Source organism: Protomyctophum parallelum, assembly GCF_964188405.1.
Source record: "Protomyctophum parallelum genome assembly, chromosome: 20".
Taxonomy (NCBI): Eukaryota; Metazoa; Chordata; class Actinopteri; order Myctophiformes; family Myctophidae; genus Protomyctophum; species Protomyctophum parallelum.
This window is the reverse complement of record NC_139718.1, coordinates 10,408,054-10,429,120: the sequence shown is the minus strand read 5'-3', so window position 1 is coordinate 10,429,120 and position 21,067 is coordinate 10,408,054. Positions and strand designations below refer to the sequence as shown.

The following is a 21,067-nucleotide window of genomic DNA, read 5'->3' as shown; positions in this document are numbered from 1 at the left end:
ACAGTAAAAGCCTCAGTGTTCATTTAAAGAGAGAGTGTGCAAATATGACCAAGTGGAACCCAAGTGTTAGTCACATTTCAACACTGTGTTGTTTATGTTTTCACAATTGTATTGGTAACCACAGTACTGGTCCTTCAGCATACCTGCACGACTCCACCACCACAATTACAAAAAAAGAAATGTTAGGACAGATAAAATTGCAAAACATTTTGGAACTCATTATGGTTGCGTACACCCTTCGTAAATTACTGGTAATAATTCAAGGAAAGCTGGGTTTTGCTTTGTCTTCAATTACAGCAATGTTATGTATGTGTACAGTAGGCTATTACTTTCAAAGAACTACTTAACCATCGACCATCGAGTGTTGTTAGACATGTAATACATTTCTATTTTAACCCATTTAGGCCTGACCTCAAAATTAAAAAAAAATCTTCTAAATCCTCCAGTTTTCTGAAATAAATATTTTCACGATTTTTCAAAAGTAGCAGACCTACAAGCTCGTAGCGCGCCACTCGGTGGCGAATGGTAGAGATCAGGGCTGGAGCCAGGCTACCACGGACCCCCATTTGAAAAGATATGCCAGGGACCCCCATAAGAGAAGATTTTTTACGGCTCTAGCAATGATTCTCAACTCGTTTAATGTCAAGGACCATCAGTTTGACATGCATATTAGTCTACAGACCCCCATTTAATGGCATTTCTATCTCTAAGACCCCAATTTATATTGTAAAATCAATGTTAATTTAACTCTGAGAGTGTACAAATTGAACCAAATGGACCCTAACGGGTCAGAGTTACAGACCCATAAGGGTCCATTTGGTTCCAAACTATCATTTAGCTGGGGGGCCCCTGGAACTCCCTCACATTAGCCCTTCGCTAAGTCCCTACCAAACCCGTCCCGTCCAATAGGCACGTTAGCAGTGAGGAGACAGGGCAAGCTGTCCTTCTCCCCCATAGAGATGCATCATGCATGTTAAAATATAAATAATCAATCATTTCAGTAGCAAGAGCATAACAATGTCTTCTAAATCTAGTCAACCAGGCTTGCAGTAGGCTATGCACTGGACAATTTGCATGACATTATTTAAATAAACTATAGAAATATGAGAGGGAGAAATCAACTTTTAGCGACCACCTGACAGGAGTTTTCATGTTGCACGGTAAGGGCCGATTCATACTCCTATTTTAGAGCCGAATAAAAGTCGGTTCGGCACTGTAGAGCCTACAATTTGACGTCATTTGAGGTTCGGGGGGGCGGGTACCGTCCTAAAGTGGGCTCTTCGGTGCTACTGAAAATTTCTGACGAGCCGAAATCATTTCGGCACTACAGCGCCGAAACAGCGGTAAAATAGGAGTATGAATCGGCCCTAAGACTACGGTCATTAGTATTATTGCCATAACCTGGGCAGGTCAAGCGAAAGCTTGACCTGCATACCAACAGTTGCTAAACTATTTGGATTCATCATTGGCAGTGGACAATTGCTTTTTGGGGTGGGATTTAGCAAAGGGCTAATTGACCTTCGCTCTGACACGCACCATTCAGCACCATGGGCAGCATAAGGGTCAGAGAGGAGAGGATGGGGATTTTAAAGGAAACCTTTCTTCTATTTCAATCAATCATTGAGCCAAGGTCTGTTCCAGTTAATAATGCCTATTTCAGTTGAAACAAATGTAACATAGCTAGCTACTAGGGCTTTCTGTCTTAACAAGTAATTTGATTGATTGGAACGACTGCATTCATATACAGTATCACACAAGCAGGCCAACAAGATCAAGTTCAAATGCAACAAATACATAGAAAATCAAAGAAGAAGCCAACTAATACCTTAAAAACCACAAAACACCAGCCTAGAAGAAAAAAAAAAAAAGTGGCACTGTTCTAAACGTAAGCATAAGCAACTGCAATTTATGTCACATAATATCTTTATTTTAATTTTCCTTCCACTCAAACTGAACTGAAAGCTTTCCCTGTTTGGCACTAATGGGCTTTCAAAAATGATGTATTTTAAGGATGGACAGTTGGACACAAATTGGTTGCACAGAAAAGTACAGTTTGTTACAAGGTCTGCTAAGAGGATTTTAAACCCAAGAAAGCCTGCCCTATGTTTCCATTGGTGGGGTTCTTTGTACTCAATTCATCAAAGAATTAATGTGTTATAGATATGGTAGTGGCCATACATTGTCACACCCAATTGACACCAGAGAGGTGCCAGAAAGTCATTACCATCTGTATCAGACCCTGCTTGTTTATATTCAGAGCACTAGGATAACATTGGATATTAAACCACTTTAGGATCATAAATAACACACTGAGGAAAACTCTAAACTAAGTCAACTGGAAAACAAAATGTAGCTATTTAAAATGTGTCTTTTTCTTACTTGACACCATTCTTCCTTTGTTATCAAGCCATAATGACCATAATGTTAATTTAAGGGGCAACTCAGGGACCTGTAAAACGTCAAGATATACAAATGCATGAAGAAGACTATTATTCTCTGGCTGACATATAGTTCAGTACTGTAGCGTTCTACTACTATGTATTTTTCATGCTCCATCAAAAACAATGGTCAGACTGTCAACCATCACTCAATAAATAAGGCCTGTCTAGTGGACACAGACCCTGTTGTCCATCTAAATGTATATTACTCCAAGTGAGGAGCTGACGTAGGATTTATCATCTCTTCTGATCCGCAAGGTGAGAGCTACAAACAGTCAACGAGTGATCTATTGTACAAATCGACTATCTCCTTTGAGGTGTACTCAGCCAAGGATATGGAGGTAAGAGGCAGGGAGCTCTTCCCAGGTCTCGATGTCGAGGTAGAGTGGGGGAAGATGTTCATTGCTTTCGTGACAGAGCATCTGTTATATCGTGCTTCTCGTGAGGACCAGCCTACAGCCAGGCATGTCTGAGACCAAATATGTGGCTGGTTGTTGTGGCCATAAAACGGTCCATCTCCCCCCTGACACCCTTCTGAAGGCCCATTCATGTGCACTGAATCAGGCTTTTGGCATTTCCAAAAGAATTAAGTCCCATAACTCAATTTATAATTTAATTGGTTGCAGCTCGGCTGGAATTAGATACCGTAAGCAAGCCCTCGATCGCCCCTGTCCCTTGGTTTTTGCTTTTGAAAAAAGGTGGACCTACAGCTTTTTTTTGTCTGTTTTCATCGTTTCTGTCCTATCGGTCAATCGGTCATATCAAAAGGCAATATTAACCTAAGCCTAAGGTGACTAAGTACCACACACATAATAAATTACCTTTAGCATACACTACAGTGAGGGGTTATATTGACTAAGGACTTAAGAGTGATGATTGAGATGAATTACTTAATTAATTTACTGTATATGTCAATCTGATTTGTCATTGTGTGGACTCCTGTAGGCCCTATCCCAGAACAGTGTCTTATACAGTATATATGATTATAATAGGACAGAGTATGGTTAGCTATAGCGTTGACTCAGGCAATGGCATGCAGTGTCTTGCTCAAGGGCATGCGATTAGTATGGTGGACATAAACGATACCAGTTGGCTATTGCTAAACTGTACCAGCTGTTCTCTGGCCTACATGTCATAGCTCAAATTATATACCCTTTGTGTGCTGTGGACTGATTTGAGATTGGCTATGTAACCTCAAAGTCTTTAACCATCCGTGTTCAAGCATCATGCAGCTACAGTCTCTTCTACTAACTCATTAAATTGTATGAAACTATAAATTCCATTTCATACTTAGTGTATACATGTAGCCACATTTGAGGATTAACAAAGAGTTACTTGGTTAATGCAGCACATACTTTATGTGCTGCGTGACTTATTTGATAGAAGTGCAGTTTAAGTCCAAGAGTCACAGAGGGTTATGAACAGTGTTGCACCAATTAAGCCAGGATTTTCTTTGTACTTAAGATGAACCTCTATTGACCCCTCTGGTCCATAGCTCTAATGCCTTCATTAGAGCTATGGAACTGTTCTCTTCTACGCTCGCATAAATGCAGACCAGCCTCTTGTCTGTAGCGTAAATATAAAAAAAAGTTTTACCTATTCACCAATACTATGGAAAGTATAGACTTTCTAATTACACTAACCCCCTTTGTATTGGTGAGTAGGTAAAACGTTTTTTATATTTACACTACAGTTGAGAGGCTAGTCTGCATTTCATGCGAGGGCTAGACGCAAAGAGTGGCAGAGCCTGAATGCGCGCACACACACACACACACACACACACACACACACACACACACACACACACACACACACACACACACACACACACACAGGTTTACATTCAGAACCATTGTTATACAGTAACATACAGTAACATAAGGCATATTTGCAACTCAGCAGCCAACTATGATTCTATTCTATCAGGCATTACCAATAGCAACAGGTCAAAGTAAAGCATCAATTAGATGACAGATAGCTCTTGCATCCAGCACAGATTTGTGCAAAGTGCAGTGTAATTGTAATTTCTGGTTTACAACTGATGCGTTTTTGTTTTTTTCATGAATATCGGCCTCATTGTGTAAGTGCCAAATTAACTTGTGCCCATCTGTTCTGTATGGCGTGTGTAGACAGCTGCATTGCTGGTGCATTGCTATATTAGAAAGGTCAGAAAGTGCAAAGTGATAGAGCAGCTTTGATCTGGTCTAAAGTCTATAGTGCAGTTCCCCAGCGCAGTATTTCTGTGCTATTTAAAGAGTGCATTAGATAGCCGATTGAATTATAGTATAGGCGGGTTCACAACATCCAAATCCATCTGAGTTCAACACAATGCTCACATTCAGCTGCTACAGTTCGTCTTTGAAGAGAGACAAGGAAAGCGGTGAGAGGAGAGAGAGACATTGAGCGAGAGAGAGAGAGAGAGAGAGAGAGAGAGAGCAGTTTAAATAAATAATTTACAGCAACTGTAACTAAAAAGGATGAGCATGTGATCACCAGGTTGATATGCCAAGATATCATCTTGGCATGTCACGGTCATTGAGGCGCCGCGGTCCACCTCCTGTTTCCACTAGCATTATTTGGTACAGTAAGTGTGGAGCTTTTAATTATATGACTATCTTCTGCTCACATAGAGGGTCCCCACATGATGCCACATCCATTCTACAACAAAACCGCCAAGAGGTTTCTGACAGGCTTGCATCACCAGGTTTAGTAACTCTAAACCTGGTACAAGGTAATAATATCCTGAGGCTACACTAGGAATGCACAGCACTGAACAGCATACTGTAGGCTGATCATCAGCTCATACAATATGAACTATGCAAGCCCAAAACTGAGCCTCCTTAAAAAGCTTAGAGTTGACATTCGCAATAATGTTGTACAATTGTTGCACAATGTGTTTCATGTCAACTATGGCTGTTGGAATCTACATACAGTATACAGCTCAAATGTTTTAACTTTAATTTCTGAACAGTTTCCACCTTGTTTCCTTTGTATAACCCCTTCCTTTTGCGCTGAACCAGCCTGCCACAAGGCTGTCCTGATTACACAGGCTTCCACACAGGATAATGTTTCTGTGTATGCACTGTATGACTGCAGTACGTATGTATATATCATGCAAGTTTCAAGTAGAGGTTGAGTATTGAGTCTAATGTTAAACTGTCATGCCATTGTCCCACTAGTCATACTATACTGTAGATACGGTAGATTATACCGTCATCAATCAAAACAGGAAGGAGCAACTCTGCACCTTTTGCTGAAAAAAATAGATTATTTGAACTTTTAATGTGCATCTAAAACCACAAGAAAACGAACGCCACAAGAAAGAAGCCATAGGAAAACAATGGTTTTAGCTGGTGATGTGTTTCTAGCGACACATCTCATGTGTGATTATTCTGCAGATGTCGGCCCTAGAGCGCCTTCCCACGCATCCTTGACATTTTGGAGGGCCCTAGGAGGCTAGGATACAAAGGTGAGGAGAACGAATCAATGAGCGCATGCATGGAATCCATAGTCCATAGAGCGCTGCCTGTTATTCTGTTTTTATTTCCTGCCCGTAAAACTCTTTCATGATATGTCCTTTACAGTAACTGAAAGTAGTCTACACTGTGATACATCGTTCCATTTGACCTAATGAAAACAGCTATGAAATATCGATCCACTGGCACCATCTGTGGTACAATGTTATGTTGCTGCAATCTTGCGATGACCTTCATTCTACAGAATGTTTGTTTTGGGGGGGGTTTGATCACTTTGAATGACTAATTACCCATTGAGATGAGAATTCCAATTAAAAAAAAACATTAGTGTGTAGATTGATACCCCATCTGCGCACTTTTAGCTGCCATTGGGGGAAAAAGGTGTCTTAAGGGATTTACAACACTGTCTTGTGTTGCCAGTAGTGCTGTTCTATTGCATCAAAGCAGGAGAAAATGCCACATACATGGTAAAAGGAGTTGATTGGTTGTACACAACCTCAAATCTGTCTCGTTTCATATGGTGTAAGTGTGCTATACATTACCTGGAATACATTATGTTTGAGGGAGAGAACAAATCAAGCCCTGGGCGAGAGGACTATTTAGCTTTGAATGGATACTATGGATCACTGTCAAATGCGGTGCTCTCCATTATACTGTGAGTACATGCACAGCTTTATGTCTGTGTGTAAAAGACGTTCTGTCATGGAATTGGATGATACTGTAGCTTAATGAAACCGTCAGCTCCTCATTTCTCATTTTTAACACAACCTCATGCCTTCACGCATACGAGATCAAGAGCTGAAAGTAATAAATCCACTTTAAACCATGTTCGACTGGTCTCAGAAGTTGACGGGTCAGATATATGCATGCCACAGCATGATCATCTGTCAGTCAAGCTGCAGGGCCGCAGAGCTTTGATCTGCAACGTCTCTCTGATCATCGACTTGGGGTAGAACATTCTACCACCTACACACCCGAGGACGTCACCTCAGTACAAAGTTCAGCATCTGTGCTGAATCACAAACAAGAGGAGAACAACAGCGACAGATGGGAAGGATTTATGGTCATAAGTGCATATGGAAATACTGTAGCACTATCACAAAATCTATACTATATCGTTGCTGTCGGGCAGAAACCGTTCATCTCCGTATTTTTCGTAAATTAATGCCACACTTGATCATACTACAGTGTCACACAAAACAGTCAAAAGTAGCAGATCCGCAAGCTCGAATCACTGAGGATTTTACTGTATACATAATACTGATAGTGAGACCTCACACGCAGCATTGAAAACCGTATAGAAGTCAGAGGTTTGCACCCCATGCAAAGTAATTTGCTGTCATGTTATATGAACAAGACAAACACTTTTAGCTGCTACTGTACTTGCCGTCTTGGGTACACAGGTGCATAATAGCCATTCTGAATTGCGTGTTGCATTTGAGGTCAGGACCCAGGACTAATCTACTTACCCCTTCAACCAACCTCTTCTGTTTGAAATGAGGGTTCAAACTACATTCAAGAACTTGGTTCACTTCCAAGATAAACATTTAAGCAGTTCACGGTAGCAGCCGCCGTTTGATCCCGGAGTGACTCCGATGCCTAAATACAGCCAGCAGAATTAAATTGGTCTAAATCACTGCTACAAGTTTAACAGAATGTATAAACATTAGATGGAGCTGCATGTGTTTATCCAGATATATTTCCCTCATTCCCTGTATCAACTCCAAGGTCCACACCAAATGAAATATAATCTCTGACCTGATGAACTGATGCTCTGAATTAGCTTTAGTCCAGTATTACATGACTGTGTATACTGAATGCTGTTATGGTACGTTCAAAAACTGTTGATGTAGTCAGGCACCCCTTTTCACACTGATACTGTAGAAACACTGTGAGGTGCTAAAAGGGGTGAGCCAAAGAAGTTGAACAAATCAATGCAAATCTAATCAAAGCCTTGAGCAGAAATGGTGGAGGGCTATGCCTTTCTAAGACTGGTGAAGCAAAGATGTAGGAAGGCCAGAAAAAATACAAAATAAGTAAATGACTGGCTCATTACATAGTAGAACAATAAAAAATAAGTATTTTCTTGTTTTGTAAATGAGCCATGGTGTGTACTATGAATGAGCTATTTACGTTTAAGATATTTTTTGAGTGGTACAGCCACTCCAATGCACAGCAATGTGTGTCCCTGGCTGGCTGGCTGGCTGGCTCTGTCTCTGGGTCTGTCCGTCTGAGCACGGAAATAGCGTTATAGCGTTGCGCAGACTAACACACACAAACACACACACACACACACACACACACACACACACACAGAGACCAGGGAGGAAGGCTTGTACAGTACAGTATTACAGCACGAGTACAGTACAGCACCACTCAGACGGTCTGATTTTTTGTATGTATGTTATTTGTTGTTTTTTTCTTTCATTTGAAGAGCGAATCTTTAAGCCTTTTTTGATAGTGCCAAGAATAGAACAATGGAAGCCAGGAATCGAACTGGAGACTTACTGATAAAGGGTATTTTGCACTCATGTGCTATGTTGTGCCTAACAACTTGGCTATCAGGATGCCTTGGAATGTTGCCCATATTGACCTCTTTACTGTACATCTTGAGTGCACAGCTCAGCCACTTAATAAGCAGGTTTAGAGTCTATATTTTGGCCTGGCAACATCTTACAACAATTCAATCATACTAAAAGCACACACACACGTCACACACACACACACGCACACGCACACGCACACGCGCACGCGCACACACACACACACACACACACACACACACACACACACACACACACACACACACACACACACACACACACACACACACACACACACACACACACACACTGTACATGATTCTGCGATGATATTGGCATGCGACACCTATATGATGAAGTATAAATCAGGCTTAAGGGAGGAACTGCATACTGTTACACACAATGATAATTCACATTAAAACAATGTTTAATTTAGTTGTTATTGTTATTAATATCCCTACTGGATCACCTGCCAGTGAGGAGCCCCCACCGGAAGGATGCAGAGCCTCCATCCTACTCCTCCAGTTAAACATTTCCCAGTGATGGGCACTGCCCAAGAACATAATACATGTAATGACAACAATCACCTCTCCCGAACACAGCCAACTGTGTTTGTACAGTTTAATGTACATGCTTATAGTCATAGCTCTCGCTCGCCTTGTTGCTTCGTTTTCCTTTGTTTTGTTTGTTTTTGAGGGGCGCTAATCTCTCCAACGTCTGGCTTTTGAAATGATGTCATATGGCAGCCAATTCTGTGGACTTTTAATGTTTGTTTACAGCACTGAAAAAACATTGCCAGGCCCCCCTCACTTCACATGTGACTTTTGAACTTTTGGTCAACTACGGTTAATTGTTTTTAAATGTGCTATATAAATAAAGTTTGATTGATTGATTGATTGAATAAATACAGTATGAATTGTATTATACTTGCATTGAATTGCAGTGCACTTATAGCCAACAGGTCAAAATTACCTCAGCACAACTAGGAGACTTTAATGAACCTGTTTCTGAAAATATAAAAACATACAGGATGAAAAAATGAACCACTAGAGGGAGCAACCAGCTACAAATGTGTGCAAAAAGAGAAAGTTCATGCTACTGTAGTGCATCAGTAAAGTTGATATTTTTTTAACAGAACTATTTATTTTCACAATAGCCTGGCCAAAAGCATTGCCTTTCTTTGATTTATTTGCACTAGAATTGCAAACATGTGCCACCAGAAGGAAGGCTGCTGTGCTGTCAACAATATTGCTCCGAAACAGAAGCATGGAATTTAAACACATTTAGGGAATCCATCCGTGCATGCTTTGAATCCCAAATGTCCTGCCTGAGATGAAGTAATGCATTCCATATGAATACTTAAAGCCTGAGAGCAGTCAGAATGATACTAGATTATGGTGATGAATCCATGAGTGAGTTCTTCATCATCATCATTTCCATGTACAGATGTTCAATGTCTCTGTGGTTTAATAAAGTAGCCCTATACCTAATGCATCATGCATAGCGTAAATTAAGCTATCCATTTATATGACATACAAGAAATACTATTTATTTCCTTTTTTCTTCATCCAAGAACACATATTATGGAACTAATAGAAAAACAAAAGCAACAGTATACTGTAGTGTATAACAGCTTGTGGTACAAAGTGGATTAATAAGTGCCATTAAGAATTTGTTAAAATTACATTTCCCCTCTCATGGGACTTTGAAGCACATACAGAATTCTGGCATGAAATTCTTTTCATAGTCAGCTAGCCAACTAAACATTCCATGTGCCAATAATGGGAGGTAGATAGACTAAATTCTAAATCATTACAGTTTAGAATTACAAGGACTTTCTGAATATGCTTGTATTTTCTATCATTATTGAGCTATTTTATTTAAATCATATGACATGTTTGGTTAATATTCTGTTTAAATTCCAAGTCTCATCATTCGTTTTATTTTATGGAGATGCACTGATCAAAAGGGCCTATTTTCCTCTGTCTATACAGTATGTCTTAATTAAAGCAAGCAAAAGTATTCAGTCTAGGGCTAGGCTATAAGTTAATGCGGGATATGGGTTCAAATGAATTTGCTGTGTGGCACCATCAGTCGCACCATTTTCTATGCACTGAAACTGCACGGCTGGCTGTTAATTACTTAATTGGAGAACACGGTCGTTCAGCATTCCGAGTAAATTGATTTAGAATAGGCCTACTTCAATGGAAAATAGGGGGCGGGGGTGTGAAATTAAGACAAAACTTTTTTTTTTGTGAAGTTGAACATTTGGTCTCTTGGGGAAAATGAAGCAAAAAAAATCACAAGTCGTAAATACAATAATGTGAATTAAATAATTGCTACTTACATATTAAAAAGATGGTCGCGAAATTAATACTTTTGTGCCTTTTTACATTATCCATGGCTCCTTTCGGAAGAATCCTGACCAGAAGTGTCCGTGAATATTTTTGCCACCTTTACGTCTTCATGAATTATGTTCAGTAGAGAAGTACAGACGAATGAACAGCCAACAGTCCCACACGCGTCTCCCGTCGATGTAAGCTACTTAATCTTTCACTTGCGCACTCAAACACACTGCTGCTGTAACGCATTCCGCTGATGCTGATGCTGCAACCTCAGGACAACTGACTACAAAACTCTGTCTCTCTCTCCTCTCTTTCTCTCTCCCTCGCTCCCCCCCCCCCCCCCTCTCTCTCTCTCTCTCTCTCGGCCCCCAGAGAGCTCTCTCTCTCGGCTACATGCAGGCACTTGGTCCTAAAGACATTCATTTTCTCTCATAGATTATAACCTCACTTTAGGATTATTTTGTTTTTGTCCAACATGTTCGCTATGGTATTTCTCTGCCCCTCCCTGTACAAGTTCTACACAACACAAACAACAAAAGCCTTACCTACACAAAGCTAGCTACTTTACTTGTGTAAAGTAAAAAAGAAAAGAAAAAGACCAAATTATAAACAAAAATACAAAATCACACCAATGCGAAGTGAGGGGCGCTATATATACATCATCTTATGAACAGCTGAATTGATGTGACTGGTTAGCCGACGTGAAATTCTCCATTCAAATTGTCAATGGGAATTTAATGTTTGTGCAGGACGAAAATAGCTTTGCTCAGACACATATGACAAATTCTCCATTCAATGTCAATGGGAATTTTGTGTAAGACGAAAATCTACACTAATAACTGAATCAAAAAACGTATTCTTAGTGGCAAACTGACTGCTCTACCATAATGTGTTAAACAAGTGCAATATTAGTTGAGTGTGATATGATCTACAAAGTTGATCCCATTGGAGCAGTTGCCAAATGTCCCAACCCCAAACATTTAGAAAAAAACAACAAAATAGCCCCAAAACATCTTCAACATCCATGTGCATGCCATGTGTTCTTAGCTTTCTGCACACCTCCACACCGATGCTTTCCTTCCTTTGATGAGCTGAGATCAAAGCAGCTGTACCGTACCAGCCTCACACTAATGATGAGAAAAACACAGTCAGCCTACTGTAGCCTTCTGTAAAAGGTGTTGCATCGACCGTCCCTATTCTGGGCATATGTCATAAATGACATAATGCCCAGAATAAAAGCTAACAAGAAATAAGCTACTTTAGGTCAAATTGCATAGGCTTACAAATAAGAGCATGCCCCCAAGAAGGGAATAGAATATAACGAAACCATATACAGCATCACTGTCCTGAGGTGAAAATTCAGCGAAAATATATAGCCGCTCAACAAGCTCCCCTTGGGGGACTCCGGTTAACAAAGTATAGGCTTGAAGTAGTTAAAGGAACATAATCAGGGCCAGATTAGCCCTTTGTTTACAAGGTAGTGCCCACTGGGACTGAATTATGTCCGTGGGGCGAGCGGTGCTTCCGGTGCATTTATGCGCCGACCGGCGCGTGTTTAGGGGCTTTACTTGCAATACTGGGTTTTTGAGGGCCGCCATCGCCTCCTATGTCCAGATTGTGGTGTATGTGCAGTGCACAAACTTTGTCCCACACAAACATTACATTCCCATTGACAATGAATGGACAATTATGTCATGGTGTCTATTTTACGTCATGATGATATATACAAAGCAAAGCAAAGTTACTATATGTTTACCCAGGGTAACTGGACTAAGCTCAAGAACTTGTTTACAGCCAGGCCCTGCTCATAGAACATTTCATGGTAGGGGTTCAATGCCTTGCTCAAGGGCACTTCAGCGGTGGTAATTTTAACGTGCCGGTCCGGGGATACGAACTAGCGACCTTCCGGTATCAAGACCGCTCCGCAAACCGTTCGGCCACCGCTGCCCCCAATACGATGAGCCCCTTACTTCACACAGGTGTGATTTTTGAGGGGCACTAGCCCCTCCTATATAATTTTTTGTCCTGAACTCTTGTCACATTTGCTATTGACAATATAAGGAGAATTTTCGTCATATGTGCAAGCTCGCTGTCTCTCCATTATGTGTCTGAACAAATTGGTAGAAACACAAACATTAAGTGCCATTGACAATGAAAGGAAATTCGTCATATGTAGACGAGCAAATCGGCTATTTTGGGCAGAATAAGATGATGTATGATGATGTATGATAAGAGCGCCCCTCACTTCACACAAGTGTCTGCGTGCGTGCGTGCGTGTGTGTGTGTGTGTGCGGTTGTATTAACTTGAGAACCGTTTGACCCACCGACTTCAAATTCGACACACACGTTCCACACCCCCACAGGGAGTGCAGTGCCTGGTATCGGGTCGGTCAGATCCACTGTTCTCCAGAACCACCACAAAAGGCTAATGAGCCAAAGTCCCCTCACCTGTGCAATTTCCAGCCTCTGCCTCAGCCATTTGATTGCCATGGCAACCCCACACCTGCAAATTGATTACTTAACCGCTCCACTTTCCACAGTCAGTTTGCACTCTTCAGACAGACTGGCAGATACAGAGATCTCCATGTGGGACACAGACAGATAGTTAAAACGGGTTGACAACGGGTATTATTAGGTTCCCAAGTTGCATCGTTCTCAAGTAGGCCGGTGGCCGACGGGCACGTACAAGTCTAGTCATACATAAACATGGACAATTTTGCCATTAATGGCTTTATTGTTAGATCGTTAGATTGTCATATTTTCTTGTATAGTAACTGTTTTTGATCATTTGTTAGAATAATCACTAAGAAAATCATAGTTGCAGCAGCCCTACATACAAACAGTGGTCCCCACACTTTTTAGCTCAAGCCCTAAAAGAGAGATCAGACCAACTAGTGGAAAATAGCAGATCTACTGTACAAGCTCACAATGTTGGCTAAACTCATCATCGCACATCAAAAAAGTAATGGTGACTTTTCTAATCGATCTTTGCTTTTCAATGCATTGAAACAAAAATCACACCCGTGTGAAGTGAGGGGCGCTCTTATCATCGTACATCATACATCATCATACATCATACATCAACCCTTTATTTCCGGCCACAGTTTGCGTCCTCACCTTCGGCTTCGTCATAAATGTTTGAATTGTCCATTCATTGTCAATGGCATTTTAATGTTTGTGAAGTTTGTGCACATACACCAAAAGCTGAACATATTGTAGGAGGGGCTCGCGCCCCTCAACAATCCTAGTCTCTATATGCCTCCCCCTGGTCAGCCAGAGCACTTTATGGAGGGGAATGGAACTGGTTGGATTGGGGAAACTCCCTGGGGAAACTCCCCTCTGTCAGATGATAAGAAGCGGCCTGCACACTCCTCATGCATTGAGGAAGCATGAGCTCAGTATCGTCCAGGATTATAGCTTAGGCAGTTGGCACCAGGTGAAAAATGGATTACAAGAATCAAAAAGCATTAAAAATAGCAAGCGCGACAATAATAGACACGGTATAACGTAAAGTATTCTCTGAGTCAGAGTCAAGAACACAAGAATGCTGGGCCCAGAACACGCTCACTCCGGGTCTAATCTGTAGGCTATTCCTAAACAGACAAATCACACCTGTGTGAACTGAGTGGTGCAACTCCCCCCCCTCTCTCTCTCTCTCATTAGCAGGCAACAATGCAGCACTATCCCTCTCTCTGTTTCTGGCACAACAGCGCCCCTACTGGTAGTCATAGTACCCATTCAAAACATTATCAAAATAACGGTAGTGGGTCGCACACACCAAGACTTCAGTTAAAATAGTTTATTTCATATTTGAACAGGGACAAACGTTTCGGCTATCCAACCTTCATCAGTGTCACACACTGAGCCTAAATCTAGTCTTATTCCTAAACTTAACCTCAGAAAAACTATGCCCAACACTAAACTTATTTCTAACCTCAGTAAAACAAGAACACAAGAACCGCTGGAGGCAAGAGGTCCGTGGTAGAAATGGGGGCGAGTGTGTTTTGGGGCGAATGTTCCTGTTACCGAGTCAAAGCTAAACATGCCAGACCTCCAGTATGACCCTTTAATGTCTGTTAGATTAGAACATCTCCTTCCAGGGCGTGCCGGTAGATAACCGGAGTGTTGACCACATAATTAAATGAACGGCAGGCTGTATACATTCACACCAATGTCCATGATGACATTAATTGGATGTGACCTTACGGTATGTGGCCTAACAGACAGCAGTACACTATGTCCTCCACTCCACCCATGTCACAATGTCACAACTGACATAATCATAACTAAATGAGTCGCAAAATAAATACACATAAATGACAAAGCAAAGGGAAAAAATGAACACCCTGTCGGTATAGACCGATTCACAGAGGGGTGCCCTGGGCGCGGCCATTACTGAGGTGTAAACCATGGAGCAGGTGCTCCGTAGGCCAGGTGTAGCTAATCAGTGCTGCTGCACTCAATGGTACACCTCAGTAATGGCCACACCCAGGAAACCCTCTGTGAATCGGTCTATAGTAAGTAGCCTTGCCGAGCCATGAGGCCCATAGGGCAGGAGGCTATCTCCTGTTTCTGTAGCGTGAGGCAGCTTGATGTACAAGTACACCCCCTGGACATGACGCTAGTATGTCGCAGGGACTTACCCCCAATCCAACCCTTGATGCTGAGTGTCAAGCAGGGAGGCACTGGCCTGGGTCCCATTCTTAGAGTCTTTGGTATGACCCGGCCAGGGATTGAACCCCGACCTCCCAGTCGCAGGGCGGACACTCTAACCACAAGGCCACTTGAGCTGTCGGTATACTGAAAAAGAATCCTTTATGTGTGTGTGCAGTGGCGTAAATATCGGCGGTGCAACCAGTGCGCTGCACCGGGGCCCAGACGCCGTGGGGTCCCATGAAGGAAGAAGACAAAAGGTGTAGGTGAAAACGTGACTCGTCGCATAAAGACACCGTCAGTGATGTCACTGGCTGACTGGTTTATAAACAGCTTCAATTCCGTACTACTTCCGTGTTGCATAACAGTAACATCACTGTCGAGTCCTTGGTAGCCTTAGTTGTGACGTGTGTTCGTGATCAGCAGCTGTAGACTATTATGTCATGTTCGCACTAATGAAACACTAGACGGGATTATTATTTCATGTCAACATTCGAAGATGTAACCCAGCTAAAATAATCCATCACTCTGCAAGTTTGAGGACAACTTTAGTTTTTTTCAACCAAGGATCATGTTTTAGGTTGTTAGATGTATGTAATTTTTCTTTTCATTTGCTGCTATCTTTCGTTTTAAGCGATTTTAGCAATTTTTTACAGGGGGGCGTTCGAGCATGGGGCTAAATATGTTTTTTTTTTTTTTTACAAAATGTTATAGCGATTTATTTTTTTATTATCTACATCTACAACACAGTGTGTGTCACACACACACACACTCACACACACACACACACACTACATACACTGTACATGTACGCGCCACACATAATAGTAATACATACACTTTCTGCAAAGGATGGAATGGATTCCACTGCTTCTCGAGTTGAACTGAATAAATAAACGTCAGATCTTTCCACCAAGTAATCTCTCTTATCAAATCTTGCAAAGCAGGAAGGAGTACCTGCCAAGGTCTAGTTGGTAACAGTCAGGCAGACAACTACACTTGAGCAGGAAGCAATCATGTGAGGTCAGATGTCTTCCTGTCATACCATTTGCGGCTGAGAGCGACCATTCTACAGCACTGTTTCCCAAACACAGGTCACGGACCAATTAAAAAAATATGCCCTTTTTTCAGTTTCCTACAAAAAAAATATATAGGCTAAATATATGTATTTCAAAAGATTTTTTTTTTTTAAACTAAAACAATCACAACTTTTGTCAATTAAAAACAATTGCAACATTTTCAAAAGCATTTCATTAAAAAATAATGCAGATCTGCTACTCTTGCTATTTTTGAATTTGACTCCTAAAAAGTAAAATCTTTGTCTTTTGGACATTCAGTATGAGGTTTACTTGTAGACATAATGCTACTGTATGCTAAAGTATGTTAGTTTATTTAGATACACTAGACTTGTACGTGCGTCGGCCACCGGCCTTGAGAACGATGCAACTTGGGAACCTAATAATACCCGTTGTCAACTTGTCATAGCACCCGTTTTAACTATCTGTCTGTGTCCCACATGGAGATCTCTGTATCTGCCTAACCTCACCTCACCAGGCTTTCCACCTCGGAGGAAAGCCTGGTCTCTGTTTCATTTCGGGTATATGATCCGCTCAGGAGCGGATGATAGCGTTACGTCATGTTGTAGTATTGTTTTGTAGTCAACAGGCAGGAACAATCAAACAGAAGTTCCTTTTCCCTCAAACCGGAAGAATAACAATAAAAGCTCTCGTAGCCTGCAGCTTTTATTGAGAAAAATCGGTTTGAGGGAAAAGGAAGTTCAGTTTGATTGTTCCTCAATGTCGACTACAAAACAATACTACAACATGACGTAACGTAATCATCCGCTCCACCATGAAATGGTGCCCAGGCTAGTATCTGCCTGTGTCTGTCTGAAGAGTGCAAACTGACTGTGAAGAGTGGAGTGGTTAAGTAATCAATTTTCAGGTGTGGGGTCAATTGGCTGAGGCAGAGGCTGGAAATTGCGCAGGTGAGGACACACACACACACACACACGCAAGCAAACAGAGACATTTATAGTAGGAATCTGCTTGTTATCTTTACTTTGTAGCACATACTTGTTTTCTTAGCATTCTGACAGTAATTTATCGAAGGCTGTTGATGGTTAATACATGTTCGTTTCTGCACTTGCCCCGATCTTACACATGACATAAATCACTCTGGAAATGAGTGTCTGCTAAATGCTTAAATTGCAATTGTAATTGACAAGTAGAGCTTCATCAATGGAACTATGAAAGACTTTGAGGTGGCCATAACCACATGAACCCTTATATGTCCCTGTAGTAGGGCAAAACTTTGGTGGATTGTGAGCTGGTACATCGGCTATTTTCAGTAAAGAGATTTGGTGTTGACAGAAATACTAGCATACCTAGCATAGAGCCCTGGCTGACCCTGGTTTCCTCAAAGTTTATTTAGAGCATTTCAGCGACTGATAAAGCTCTCCTTTTAAATCCTTGTCATAATACTGTAAATCTACATTCGTTTAATTTTTTTAATGTTTATTTTTTTGCGGCTTTCACCTTTATTTTATATATTTTATGGAGGGACAGACAGGCTGACAGGAAATGGGGAGAGAGATGGGGGGAAGACATGCAGTAAATGCCGTCGGGATCGGGAGTCGAACCCGTGGCACACTGCCTGACTGGATTACCAGCCAAGGAGCCTGGACCGCTGAGCCATGGCCCAGGCATAAATCTACATTAGTGAAGGACTTCACAAGAGTCCAGCCCTCTGTCACGGGTGCCACACAGTCTCTTTCACATGCTTTTACAGATACTATAAGTACAGCAAAAACAAAACAACGCATCCTAGAGGTGTGCATAGTTGAGCCATGAGGCTCGTTCGTTGGCTCAGTCCAATGTTGCTTTGGTGTTTTCAGCACCTTCGGATGAACACATTTGCAGACAGAATAGGTTAATACGTAAATTACGTATACATGTACTTACTGTACATACACACTATATCAACATACCGTAATTTACATACAGTAGACTATACAGACATCATTACAATAGTGGTGGCTCAATTAAATTAAATCTTTTATCATAGCAGCTGTATATCAAATGAGCATTTTCGTATCTTTTGACTTACTTTTTGCAGAATAAAATATATTCAGCTGAAAGTAAGTCAGAATGCACGAAAATATTATTTGGGTTTGCCAATGGCTATCAAACCTCACAGCAAGACATCACATTAGTTAACATAACTCACATCTGTTATCTGTGGATCTTTCTAACACCACAGAATTTGTGGTTTCTTTTGGCCGTGAAAGCAATAACTCAAATCTGTTAACTGTGGCTCTTTTTTTACCACCACAGAATGTGTGGTGTCTTCTGGCCATCTAAAACAGATCCCAATGTCCAATGCAAAATGTCCCACCCGGTGCTCTGCCGAATGCTTCATCCTGCACTGAGCAGTGCGGCAAGAAGACACCAGGCCACAACTTCCCAAGCTGGATTCCAGAAAACACCACACTTTACATTATACTGTCTATGGAAATCAATTCTGTTGCTATTACATTTATTTCATAAAGTTGTCTTAATTGAGCTGGCCTTCATGATTGCAACAAACAGGCTGCCACAGCCGCAGGCAAAGGCTGATCAAAGCCACAACCCCGAACTTTCTGGTCCCACATCTGTGGTTGTGTACAATAAGAGAATTCCACTTCATCCAGTGCTGTATTAACTGTCCTGACCTCGGATATTACAGCGAAGCAGGGTGCCACTGCTTAAGCCAAAAGGGCAGTTTCTCTCCTTTATGTAGACATTTCAACCTCTGCTCTCACGCAACTAAATTATGTGAGATTTCTTCACAAGCTGATTAATTAATGTAATCACCAAACCAGACCAAACGTGTTTACCTTTTCTCATCCGTGTATAATCATCATCACATCTGCATGATCAAAAAACTGACTCATGGGTCAAACCCAGCAAGCTGCAGCTTGACTAATAGTCTGAGCTACTGTACTGTAGCACAGCACAGCAGTCTGGGAAACACATCACATAAAGGTTCAGCTACACAATAACAACAAATGTAGACCACAATGAAAAGATTCTGGATCAACCCCTCTTCAGTGGGGGAGCTTGCTTCATGCCACAAACGCTGGCGCTCTCACTCCTTACAGGGAGAGGAGTATTATGGAAAATTAGCACACACAGCAAAGCATGCACAGAGCCAAGGCATGCTCGTAAAACCACTCCTGCCCCCCACAGTACCACCTTTACAAGCCTGGTCTGCACTGCAGTCACCAAAATACTCACACATAAAAGTGTGATACGTGTTAAAATATCACACCATCTTACAGCTATAGGCTACAGATGTAAAGGTTTTATGTTTGGTAGCCTAGGGGCACGTGCACATGAGGGACTTACAAATGGTCGACCTTGTGGGGGAAGGAATTAGCAAGGTACTGTTCAGTACAGCTAATATACTGTAGGAAGCCACTCCATTTGGAGGAGGCGCTGTTTCCTTTATCCATTATTTATGTCTGCTGTTTAAGACAAGTATGTCAACTATATTGGATCTAACAATGTTTTGCCATCTAGGCACTTTGTAACTGTCTATTTTCCTATTGTCTGACTGCACTGGCAGTGTTTTGTACAAGGCATTCTTTTACTTCTGTTTATGTGAACATAGATAAATATTTCTCTCTGTGTGTGTGTGTGTGTGTGTGTGTGTGTGTGTGTGTGTGTGTGTGTGTGTGTGTGTGTCATCAATCTTTTATGGAATTGAGGATGATGATGATAGCTGGTGTGGGCTTTGAAGTTAATCTGTGGAATTGATGCTGCTGCTGCTACTACTACACTTGCTAGACAAAATAATGTACTATCAAAGCTGAATAGTATTATTTATAAAATGTGTAATGTGACATTTATGAATATGCCTTATTTACTGAACTGAAGCATTGATAACAGCAGTGAACTGTACCATCATTCATACTGTATTTAGAGTAGCATTCCATTTGCTCTGACACATGGACAGAGATCTGACATGTGGTAAATCATGTCAAACTGTTTGACAGGGAGGTGTCAACTGTCAGTCACCTTTACCTTGGAAAAATAAAGTTTGCGTAAATTGTGTGAGATTCTTTGAGCAACGTAATCGTAATGAAAACTTCCTCTGCTTTCATGGGAGGTTTAGCAGTGGTATAGCCAAGGCAGAACACAATGTCAAGTCAATGGGACTCATGAATCATCAGCTGATGATTCATGATGATCTGTGTGTGTGTGTGTGTGTGTGTGTGTGTGTGTGTGTGTGTGTGTGTGTGTGTGTGTGTGTGTGTGTGTGTGTGTGTGTGTGTGTGTGTGTGTGTGTGTGTGTGTGTGTGTGTGTGTGTGTGTGTGTGTGTGTGTGTGTGTGTGTGTGTGTGTGTGTGTGTGTGTGTGTGTGCGTGCGTGCGTGCGTGCGTGCGTGCGTGTGTGTGCACATAATCCACGTATGCATGTGCACATGGGTCCATCCATCCATCCATCTTCAACCACTTATCCGCACATGTGTATCTGTACAATATACACTTTGTATGTGTGTGCTCATGATCATGTCAATATTGTAATAAATCGGTAAAAAGGGTCTGGGCTAATCATGCTTTATTATTA

At 41.5% G+C, this 21,067-nt stretch overlaps 1 protein-coding gene across 2 annotated transcripts in view; it reads right to left on the bottom strand.

Moving 5' to 3' along the window:
* The window catches only part of ltk (leukocyte receptor tyrosine kinase), a 91,019-nt gene extending 79,949 nt beyond the window's left edge, over positions 1–11,070 (bottom strand). For both annotated transcript variants that reach the window (XM_083792605.1, XM_083792606.1), the window contains exon 1: positions 10,805–11,070. In XM_083792605.1, coding sequence (XP_083648731.1) covers positions 10,805–10,859 — 55 coding nt within the window. In that variant the 5' untranslated portion in view covers positions 10,860–11,070. The remainder of the gene's footprint in view (positions 1–10,804) is intronic.
* Positions 11,071–21,067: the final 9,997 nt, after the last annotated feature.